At 42.5% G+C, this 12,163-nt stretch overlaps 1 protein-coding gene across 1 annotated transcript; it reads right to left on the bottom strand.

Annotated features, from left to right (window-relative positions):
- Window positions 1-3,294: 3,294 nt before the first annotated feature.
- LOC146987002 (dnaJ homolog subfamily C member 11-like) lies at window positions 3,295-10,750 on the bottom strand. Its single transcript, XM_085775957.1, has 16 exons — window positions 10,625-10,750; window positions 9,830-9,959; window positions 9,670-9,743; window positions 9,468-9,569; window positions 9,119-9,247; window positions 8,904-9,026; window positions 8,710-8,783; window positions 8,391-8,580; window positions 7,505-7,590; window positions 6,490-6,606; window positions 6,192-6,347; window positions 5,804-5,873; window positions 5,510-5,567; window positions 4,697-4,839; window positions 3,670-3,799; window positions 3,295-3,527 (listed from the first exon to the last, which is right to left on the bottom strand). The coding sequence occupies exons 1-16, from the start codon at window positions 10,748-10,750 to the stop codon at window positions 3,502-3,504; spliced, it is 1,734 nt and encodes a 577-aa protein (XP_085632083.1). The 3' UTR covers window positions 3,295-3,501.
- Between the last annotated feature and the right edge of the window lie 1,413 nt (window positions 10,751-12,163).

The raw sequence follows: 12,163 nt of genomic DNA, 5'->3' as shown, positions 1-12,163 counted from the left end.
CCTTTTCATTATATCACAGTGTATTTATAGTCAGTAGTCAATTCATGGCCAAAAGTATTCACATCTCAGTATTTCTACAAAACTAACTAATAAAAAGCAAAATTATTGATTGTAAGCGTGACTCCTATATTGTTTTTGTTGTTAAAACACAAATTAAAGGAGCATCACATGCTTGAAATAATGATTTTCTTCAGTTTTGAAAAGGTGCCAGTCATTTTCTCCAGTCCATTTTTAGACTTTAGTGTATAAAACGTGAGATTTTACTTATTTCCTGGTTGTTGTTTTTTGTGTTGTTCCAATGCAAACCAAAGAAATACTCCTAACACCAAAACATTTGTATTTGCAATGATTTTCAGGGAGAAATGGTGCATTATACTTTTCGCAGCACTTTGTGACTACGTGCTGCGAAGTGCTATATAAATAAAATAATAATTATTATTAATTATTATTAATTGAAGAAAAAAAGTGGCAGGGGGCCAATATTTTTTGCCAGGACTGTAAAACCCTCTTGAAATCAGACGCCACATCTGCTTTTTGTTGTTCATATTTATTGTAGTCTTTACAGGACAGAAAACACACGCTCCTCAACCACCGAGTACATGTACATAATGTGGGTCAGTGTGGACGATGGGTTGAGTGGAACAGCAGGGAGCAGTCTTTCCGCCGGCCTGGCGGTGGCACTCGAGCAGAGATGACCACCAGCTGACCTGTCAGAAAGACTTTACAGCACACTTCCAACTAAAGACAGGAGACAAATACTACAAACAAGAGTCAGTGCAAAATGGCTGCTGTAATTGTGACCCCCCCTCCCTCCTCCCTCCTCCCTCCTCCTTCAAGCCAAAACCATCATGTCACCGTGGAGATGTGCAGCGACAGACGTCCCTCGAAATCATCACAGATGCCAAAATCAGAATCAATCACTATTTCTTCGATGCACTCGATGCTGTCAAGTGTAGAGCAGCTACTATTGAGGCCTCAGCACCAGCTTCATATTATAACTAGTTTGAGCTTTAATTGAGCTTTAAACACTGTACAACTTGTGCAAAACATTACTTTGTTGTCAGTAAAATACAGTTTTGTATCCTACAGTAGTGTGATCAAAGATGAGGAATAAATGACTGACTCAGTTTAAAGGGATAGTTCACCCAAAATTCAAATTTCACTCATTATCTACTCACCCTCAGGGCTGGGAGAATTTTCAGAGTCCTCCGTGCCTTCTCTGAGTTACGGGGGGGTCCGCGCAGCAGTATTTGTCCATATAATGGTTGTGAATGGGGCTCACTTTTCTTTGTCCAAAAAGACACACCAAAAAACATCCAAATACCTCCATAGTGCTCGTCTGTAATGTCCCTCTTGTATTGAAGCCCCGACATGAGAAATTGTTCCGAAAAAATTAAATAAGTCTATGTTTTAAGCTTGTTTGTAGCGGAAGCTCCCAGTGTCTCAGTTCACCGCTCTTTCTGTGTCAGTGCAAATCTCGCGTAACTCGCGGAACAATTTCTCTTGTCGGGGCTTCAATACAAGAGATTGAGACATTACAGACGAGCACTATGGAGGTTATTTGGATGTTTTTTGGTGTGTCTTTTTGGACAAAGAAAAGTGAGCCCCATTCACAACCATTATATGGACAAATACTGCTACACCGAGACTCCCTGTAACTCCGAGAAGGCACGGAGGACTCTGAAAATTCTCCCAGCCCTTAGTCGACATGAGGGTGAGTAGATAATGAGTGAAATTTGAATTTTGGGTGAACTATCCCTTTAAGGATTAAACTCTGGGACTTTTGTGCTACAACATCCGATCATCTCAACAGAAAGTGCATCACAGGATATCAGATTTTCACATTTCGACCTCAACACATTGATCAGAAAATACCTGCCAATGGTTGAGTTACTGGCTGTAGTTACAGTATTATATAATATTTTGTAGAAGAAGTGATATTGCATTGAAGATTTATTAAATTAAATTGAGGAATTTTAAATAAATAAATAAAAAAAAACAAAAAAACAAATGGACGGAGAACAAAATCAAATTAAAAGTTATGGCACGGGCGTGGTGGACATGTTCAAGTTCAACCATGTCAATGTGCCAGAATCAGTCAAATTTTTGGCTCAGGGTCAGTCGACTCCAGTAGCAGGTGATTGTCTGTCATCATTAACGACAGACTGAGCAGCAAACACGACCTACGGGAGGAGCGGTATCGATCCATCCCGGCCCCTCCACTGATCAGATCCCAGAAAACCAGGAAGAAAAAAAAAAGACTCAGACTTCATTCATAGGGTCAATTTTTGCTATCGCTGCCAGATGTAGATGTACACCAGCAGCGATGTACAGTATGGACTGTAGCCTTCACTGTATTAAAAAAAAAAATAGAATAAAATCACATGGTTAAAAAATAAAGTTTTGGCTGCAACTGCACAGAGATAATCAATACACTCTGACGCATTTCAAATCCATGTGGACTTTCTGCCTTTTTAAAATCGCAGTCTAACCCGAGATGTTTAAAAAAAAAAAAATCTGTGCTGGGAACTGAAGCCTGTCTCTTTTCGTTAGGATCCCCCCCCCCCCACCCTTTCATCCTTTCATATCTCAACCGTCAATGATATGAGATGAATTTTGAGCACCAGTTTGCACCTGCTGACTGACGCCTCAACGAGCAGCGAGCAGACACGCCTCCGAAAGGCATGACACATTATTATTATTATTAGGACGTAAAACACACAGTCACACAAACCGTTCCTCAGCCCTGGGCCGACGGCGGCCTCAGGGGTCACAGACGACGTGAGAGACATGATCCTGCATAGTGTTGCTCTAAACATGTTCATTAATGAATTAAAGTTAATGAAACCTGTGGTAGGTTAATACATTATTGGATTCATCATCAAGACTACAGTACCAGGGTGTGAAACACATAGAAAGACTTAAGACTAACAATGATCATCATCAGGGGTAAAGTAGTTACAGCACAGCTTGTTTGTACACACTTGACAAAGCGATTGTCAAGATTTTTTTTTCTTTTTTCTTTTTTCCATCTGTGCATGTTTAGCTCATCACCGAAGGGAACGGCGATCACCACGTCCGCAGTGACTACTACGTCCCTCTTGTGTAGTGCATATATATATATATATATATATCTTTATATATATATAAAACTATGTTCTGGTGTCCTGCAGCAGGCAGATATTTGAGCAGGGCCTGTCAGGTGGAGCCGACCAGACACTCAAAGAAACTCTGAGCTGACTCCTGTATTTTGCTGTACCTGGGAGACGGCCCACAGGGAAGGGAAAAAAAAAAGAAAAAAGGAAGGGAGGAGTGGAGGAAGTCGATAAACGGATTCACTACTACCATGACAGAAGAGGACTGCTGGAGGGAAGAGAAACTGACTTATTTTTTGACGCGTCCTCTCTCCATTCATGGGTTCTTCTTCTTCCTCTTCTTCTGTGTACACAAAGTCTGTTTTTATCTGCATCTGCCCTCTGGCGCTCCGACAGCGGCGAGCTCCTAGGACTCGGCCTCGATTCTGTGAGCTGAAAAGACGGAAAATTATTTCATTACATGCATGAATGTGGGCTTTGGCGAAGGTGTAATGAGAGTCCAGCGACGGGGACAATAACACTTGGGTGGCTGCGTGTGCGTGTGCGTGTGCGTGTGCGTGGCGTGCGTACTGACATTGCTTGGGTATCCGTAGAGCCTCGGCGTCTGCCGAGATGACTTGGTGCATCACTCCTCTGAACTGGTACAGTAGTTTAAGACTCTTCTCCTCTCCTACACACGGGTCATAGAAGCCCGGCAACCCTGCCTGCACACAGAGAGACACTTTCATGAGCAATACATCCACATTTAAAGGGATGGTTCAACATTTTTGGCAAATTGGCCCATTGCCATAATCCCTATAGTTTTAAGAGTAGGTTCGTTACCTTTAATTGTCGAGGCAAGCTATTTTTTAGAACGGCGGAGCAGAGCCGCGAGCTGCTCAGAGCTACGTTACGGAGGCTCATGGAATTTCTTGGTTTCCCTCATCAAACTCATCAAATACACAATCCAAAAACTCCAAAACGCTCTTGTGGACAAGTTGTGACCTGCACATTCACCACGCTATGAGATAATAACAGAACGTTAAATTCATGCAAAACAGCTGATGTGCATTCCTGTCGGGAGGCAGTTTTTCGGCAAGCAGTCTCTGCATTTGCCTTGAAAACAACTCCGTCTCATGACGTTCTATTATTATCTCATAACGTGGTGAATGTGCAGGTCACAACTTGTCCATCAGAGCGTTTTGGAGTTGTTGGATTGTGTATTTGATGAGTTTCATGAGGAAAGAGAAGAAATAGCCCGCACAACATCGTTTTGCTCCAGAAAAAGCAAAACAGCATTCTGGAGCAAAACGAGGTTGTGCGGGCTATTTCTTCTCTTTTCTACTGTCCCTTTGGCCCAGCACCCCAAGCAAGGGATGTGCGTATATATTTTTACAATGAGTTTCATGAGGGAAACCAAGAAATCCCATTAGCCTCTGTAGTATAGCTCTGAGCAGCTTGCGGCTCTGCTCCGCCGTTCTAAAAACAGCTTGCACCAACAATTGAAGGTAACGAACCTACTGCTATGACTATAGGGTTTATGCAATGGGCCAATTTGCCAAAATGTTGAACTATCCCTTTAGAAATGCACATCACATGTAAACACACACACATACACACACCTTGGAGGCCTCTGTGAGGATGAGTTTGGAGTCTTTGACCAGGCACTGCAGAGGCACAGTGACGTCGATGACCTTTGCTTTCTCCTGCTTCTGGCTGGTGTCGGACACAAACTTCCCATACCAGGCGTTCAGGATGATCAGGCCTTTAAACAACAGTTTAAATGTGAAGATATGCAGCGATAACGTACAGAATACTGAATATTTTACACTTGTGAAAGCCTCCTACAGCATGCAAATGACGCCCTGCTTCATGTGTTGGCTTTGATATCAGTAATATGCAGCAAAGTGTGGCCATACTCATTACACAGAGCATCTAGAAGGTGCTATGAACACATCCCACAGAGTGGCTCTTCAAATAATCACACGCTCTCTCTACATAAATATAACAGAAAATCCATTAGCACACTGACATGACATCACAGTTTGGATTTATTTGAGTGTGCACTCTGGCGCTCTGTGCACAGATTTACAAGCTCCACCTATGTAAACACTGCAGCATGGAGATGGGCTACATCATCATCTCCCGCCTCGTAGCGGAGAGATGATGGAAGTCAGACTTAGCTAAACAGGCTCCTGGAGCTGCGGTATATTACGCCGTCGACAGCGACCATGAGAAATGCGTTTGAATTACACATTTGGATTTTTACCAAGTTCTGACTGGCTGCAAATTACACACACACACACAAAAAAAAATGTTCTCAGTTTCTCACCCTGGTGTAATGTCTGGGAGTGTATGTGTATGAAGGAGAGAGACTGTCTGTGTGTGTGTGTGTGTGTGTGTGTGTGTGTGTGTGTGTGTGTGTCTTCCCTTACCCATCTTGGATTCTTCTGCTTCTATGATTCTCCTCACAGACTCCTGCATCAGCAGAACCTGCAGAGGAGCCGAGGGAGAAAGAGGAGGAGGAGGAGGAGGAGGAGGAGGAGGAGGAGGAGAGCGAAACAGAGCAGGATAGATAGAGGAGGAGAGAGGTTTTCAGGCGAGATGAAGAGAGCTGAACCTAGAAACAATGATCAATGATCCACACACACACATACACACACATAACACAATGAATAACGGTGTGTTTGCATGTGTTATTATTGTGTGAGTGTATACGGGCCGCTCACAGCAGACTCTGCCTCCTGCTTCTTCTTGGCGATGTCTGTGGCGGAGCTCTTCCTCTGCAGCTCCAGCTCTCTGAGAAGCACAGACAGACAAAAGCAGACATCAACAATCACCCGCTGGGATTCACTGTGGAGGCATGAAAGACTCCCCTCCAGTATTAATGACAAGCCGCAACTGAAGAGCTGCACTTCTTGCCTACAGCAGGGGTGTGTGTGTGGAGCTGCCTTCAGATGAGGGACACTTTCACGCTTTTACTATTTACCATTACGTACGCACAAATTATGTTAGAAGACGAAAATCACCCTTAAGAGTGGTGGATTTTTATTATAAATGACAACCGAACGCAGCGCGAAGAAGGAGGTACTGTAAGACTGAGGAAGTGTTACTCACTGCTGCTTCTGTGCATGTGTATACGGGATGATGACCAGTCTGTGCACGGCCAAATAGAGCAGCAGGGGTCCCACAGTGGCGTAGAACACGGCGCTGGGCAGCAGCTGATCCGTCAGGTGGACCGGGAACAGGTACGTCTGACTGGCCCGGGCCAACCTGCACGCACGCACGCACGGACGGACACACACACACACACACAAAAAACAAACAAACAGGCGGGCGCATACATTAGATCATCATGCAGAGGGATTAAGGGACCCACAAGAAGAATGAGGTCATATTCTCGGTCGGCCAGTACTTGATCTTGAGTGTGACTCCCTGTGGGACGCCGATGCTGACAGTGGCTGACAGGACACTGTGTCGGCTGATCTTCCTCTCTGCTCCATATTCCACCACGGTGCCAAACCAGCCTGTCCTGGAGGGGCAGGGGCACAGAAAGGAGGAGAGACTGTTACAGGGCTGGAGCTCGACACAATAACATGGGCAAGAAAATACATTAAACTGGATTGCAATTGTGTGTTTAATTGTATTTTTTACAGCTTATATATTTTCTTTCTTTTATAGTTAAACTGCTTTTTAAATAAATATCTGTATTTATACTTTTTTTTTTTAAAGAATGGGTTTACTTGCGTTTCATTTTTTGATGATGTTGTTTTCATGCTTAGTGATTTTCACCCCCTGCAGCTCCTTCAATGCTGCTTTTGTTTTGTCATTGTCTTTTATTTTCATGCCTCTGTAAAATTCGGTGTGTATTTTTGCCTGAAAAGCTCCAAGTGAAAGAAATGCGCATTCCTTAATTAATGAATATGAATATGAAATAAGGATTTTTTTTTAGGGGGTGATTAAATGATTTATATAGGTTTTCTTTCTTCCTTTTTTAAATGTAAAGACTACATTCTTGTGTTTTATTAATGTGTTAATGATCACACAACAACTTGGATTTGATTTGAAAACACAAACTGATTCCTGGAAATCATGAATTAGAAAAATATTTACTTTTTTTTTTTTTTTTTTTTTGCAAAAGCAAGGACACTTGAACACCAGGCAGAAAAACCAAGAGGTGCATTCAGTAGTAATGTGACCTGACAACAGTGTCCTGACACACTGTGAAGCACACTTCTACTGGTGGTCTACAAAAGCAAGATTTTCCAGCTTGTATTCAGGTTCCCTTTAAAATGCACTGATGTGGAAGTCGCTAATCAGCTGATTGGCAGGATGTGTTTTTGTGGATTTGTATGGTTTTGTTAATTATTCTTTGCAGTTTCTCGTTAGACTAGTTGGTTTGATTTAAATACTTAAGTCAACAGACGTACTTGACAGAGCCTTTAACTTTAGTCTGGTCTTCATCCTGGAACTTGTACTGGTAGCTCATCATCAGGTAAGAGTGAGGCACGCCCAGCTGGAGGAGGGTGGGGTGGAGAGGCCAGAAGAAGGAAAGAAAGAAGAAGAAAAATGTCAGTTAAAGGGATAGTTCAACATTTTGGCAAAGTGACCCATCGTTACCTTTATTTGTCATTGTGAGCTATTTTTAGAACGGCCGAGCACAGCCCTGAGCTGCTCAGAGCTACGCTACGGAGGCTAATGGGATTTCTTGGTTTCCCTCATCAAACTCATCAAATACACAATCCAACAACTCCAAAACGCTCTGGTGAAGTTGTGACCTGCACATTCACCACGCTATGAGATAATAATGTAATGTTACCAGACAGAGTTGTTTTAGAGGTAAATGCAGAGACTGCTTGCTGAAAAACTGCTCCCGATGGGAACGCGCATCAGTGGTTTTGCATGAATTTACCTCTAAAACAACTCTGTCTCGTAACGTCCTGTTATTATCTCATAGCGTGGTGAATGTGCAGGTCACAACTTGTCCACCAGAGCATTGTGGAGTTGTTGGATTGTGTATTTGATGAGTTTGATGAATGAAACCAAGAAATCCCATGAGCCTCCATAGCATACTGTAGCTCTGAGCAGCTCGCGGCTCTGCTCCGCCATTCTAAAAATAACTTGCACCGACAATTAAAGGTAACGAACCTACTCTTAAGATTATAGGGATTATGGCAATGGGCCAATTTGCCAAAATGTTGGACTATCCCTTTAAGCAAATTCCAATGCTTATTCATCGTAATAACAACAACAAGTGCCAGGGCAAATACATTCCTGCCAGAATCTGGTAGTGAATGTGTCTGTATGTGTTTGTACCTGCAGAGCCAGAGTGAAGTGGCTGCTCTTTGTGTCTCGGACCAAGCTGGTCGTCATGGCGCTGTTGGGCCCCCAGCGCCACTGCAGATAACCCATGGTGTTCTGGTCCAGGTGGCGGGCTGTCATCAGGGAGCAGCTGGGTCGCAAACCTCGCGGAGAGAACTGCAAACCGCACTGAGCTGTCAAGAAACTGGACAGAGAGAAGACAGGGAGGAGATTTTTTAAAAAAGACACAATTTACAAAAAGAGAGAGACAGTGTGTCGTTCTTATTTATTCAGTGTGTGACGCTGTTCCTCATGTCAAACAGTTGGGTCTTACCACCGAGGAGTGACATTGCGAAACACCTTTAACCCGATGAGCGGCCCCAGTATGTCTCCTGCACCCAACTCCACCTGCAGAGACAAATGTACAGAAACATGTGACTATAATTATTATCCTGCATCCTAACATCTATAAAAGGAAATGAACAGTTTACATTTGTGCTTTATATTTTGCATATACTATGTGCGTACCTCTCCCCAGCCCTTGGCTGACGTAACCCTTCGTACAGTCATGTTAATATTTCCCCCTCCGTTCCCGTTGTGAGTGGAGAGCGAACCAGACAGCACTGCTGTGTCAGTGTTTGTCAGAGGAGCCTGAAAAAACACATAAAATGAGTGTGATCCCGGTTCAGGTAGGCAGCTGAGTGGAAGGTAAATGCTGAGCGAGTGTGTGTGTGTTGTTATACCTCAATGGACTGGGAAATGTGCATCTTGTTGATTTCAATATGAGGAAAGCCTCCTCCTGGCATCTCTTCAAAGTCCTCATCATAGCGATCAAACAGGTCTGTTGCATCTACACCAACACTGATGGTGCCCTGAATAATGAGGGTGTGAAGGAGCGAGACTGACAGAATTAATTAACAAAGAAGGATGAAGGTGAGCGACGTAATGAAATGAATGTGGAAACCGTCCACAGTCAGAATTAAGTTGTGGGTATTTAATAACATCTGCATAAAAGCAATGGCCCACTTTAGAAATACAGTGATAAGTGGTGAGGCTGACAAATAAATGTGATGAAGCCGTGATTGACAAAACCTTGGGGTTAGTTCTTTGCTGCAGTCTCCTCTCCTCTCTTTCCTTTTGCAGCCTTTCGTACTCCTCTCGTATTTCTGCTGGAGTTCTCTTCCTCTCCACCACCTAGACACCGTCATCCACATAACATAGTGCTAAAATTAATATTGTATGTATAACAAGGCTGCAAAAAACCGCAGGAGGATACATCAGACAGTATACACACCTCCCAGCCTTCCACCTCCAGGCCTTTCTTCCCAAAGATGTCATAGATGGCTCTTGAGTGAGCATCACTCAGCACTGAGAGGGGAGAGAGAAGACGCTGTTAAGTTTATGTATCGGTGTTAGTTGAAAAGTGATATAAAAATAGTTTAAACTCCCTTTACCTTCATACGCCTGATGCACCTGATTGAAGAGCTGCTCAGCTTGTCTTTTCAGCTCTGGGTCTCTGTGTTTGTCAGGATGGTAGAGCATACATAGCCTCCGATATGACGCCTTCAGCTCATCCAATGTAGCCTGTAATTACAGAAAAGGACAGATTTCTCTCCTGAGCTAGGCTGTAACTAGCAATTACTGTCATTACTGATTAATCAGCCATATACTTTTCTGATTAATTGACTAATTGCTTGGTTTGTAAAGTGTCATAAAAGGTGAGGATTTTGTATTTATTAGTAATGTCCAAACAACAGACAAAACCAGTTCATTACCATATAATTAATGCAGGAAGTCTCCACATTAGAGGCTAGAGCTATTTCTGTTTTATTTTTTGATGATCAAAACTGTTGAAGATTAATTTCTCGCTTGGTTAATTAACAATTTCATCCCCTATTCCTGAGAGCTAACACAACACATCCAGACGACCATACAGCAGTGCATGTCCTAGTCAGGCCTACAGATTAGTCTCTCAGTGTGCAGATGTGGTATCTATGCTGCGTGCAATCTGAAGTACACTGAATGCATTACTTAAAACACTTGTTTAAATAGCCTTCATGCCCACGTCTCTGCAGCACCAGCCGGCCGGTCACAGCAAAATCCACGGGATGATGGTGCTGATGGAGAACACCGCTAGTCAAGTCTACGGTGATGCACCGATTGCAGATTATTACCAAATAATACAAAAAAGGTCCACCCGACAATCACGACCAAAAAGCCCTAAGTGCAAAACACAGAAATCATCGTACCTCTTTCCTGACGTTGAGTAGAGAGTAATAGTCCTGGTTATTTAGCTCGAAATCATCATCTAAGGACGCCGCCATGTTCGCGTTCCGTCTAGTCCCGCCCACCGCTCCAGTGTTCTCGAACCTCATTGGTCGGTTCGCGAAGAGGAAAGCGGAAGTAGTCCTATCGCCCTCTGCCGGTTTTCTTTCTTTTTTTTTTAGTTTTCAGCCCGGTGCTAAAGAGATTTGTCGCCTCCAGGCAAAGAGCAGAGAGAGAGGGAGAGACCACTGTGAGGAAAGTTTCTTCGTTTAGAAGGTACTGTATCTGTCAACGTGTAAAAACAAAACAAACAAGCAAACAAACCATGACTTTTACTTTCTTTCCGAGTTAAACCAGTTTGTTGTTGCTAAGCTAACGGCTAAAACGGCTCACATTGACGCCACTGTTGAAACCATGTAAGTTAAATATCTATGGTTGAAACACACAAGACTTTTTTTTAATTACCATGAATCAAGTATAAACAACATTTAGCTGTTTTAACGTCAAAGTTACGTTGACGTCTTGTCTTTGATTCATAAAAAGGGCAAAGAGTACGCACACATCCAAAGAGAGCTGTGTGTGCAGGTGCAGGATTAAAGAAGTGCAAACTTACAAAAAAAAAATCTGCACACTGCAGGGGCTCCCTATGATTTTTAATTATTTAGCAGGCAACGTTTAAATGTTTCGATCCGAAAGATCTTCCTTTAGGCATTTTGACAGCACATTGCTTGTAAACAGGAGGTGGCAATTAGGTTAAATAGCAACAACTGTTGAGCATGCAGGCAGCGTAACACAGGGAAAAACATTTTTAGCAATCCATCACATTATCAAAACATTAACATTAAGATATTACAACAATCATTTTATTTTTAATAAAGATTTGTAAAGTTGAACATATTTTTCAAAAGCCATAATCAGGCAGAAGCCTCCAGGCAGACTCAAATTTAAATGTGGACAAACACAAAGAAGTGACAGAGACTAATAAATAACAAAAAAGAGAGAGGGAGAGAGAGAGAGAGAAACTGTGATTATAAATGTGACAAATAACAGTTTTTCTGACCTCATACCTGCCTGTCTTGCAACTAGCATACAAACTATTCACTGAGCTACACCTCACGTCTCAATTTCAATGTATTTATTTATTAAAAACAGAGAGGACAATTATTATAGCTATGGACATTTGAATGTAAATAATGCCAGATTGTATATGCCAGGCTGATTTCCATCTGTTGTCCCTTAGCAGGTTGATGTTATGAAGAAGAGGAGACATTCAGAAAGTAAAAACCATAGACTGTATAGGTAAAAACACTAACAACAACAACAACAACAACAACAACACAGCAGAGATGAAAATGACAATAGGTGATATAAAAAAATGATGCACTATTTAGAAAGTGCGCATAAAGTGTCAGTGCAGTTGGGGTAAGTCTCCTCCACATATATTTTACTCCTAAATCTACTTTATATGGCCCCAGATTTGCTGTCTGAGTATTTTAATTGATAACCAGTGAATTGATTCATGA

This window comes from Trachurus japonicus, chromosome 5, assembly GCF_045865225.1.
Source record: "Trachurus japonicus isolate A0001 chromosome 5, Traja_1.0".
NCBI lineage: Eukaryota > Metazoa > Chordata > Actinopteri > Carangiformes > Carangidae > Trachurus > Trachurus japonicus.
This window is presented reverse-complemented; position numbering and strand designations above follow the sequence as displayed.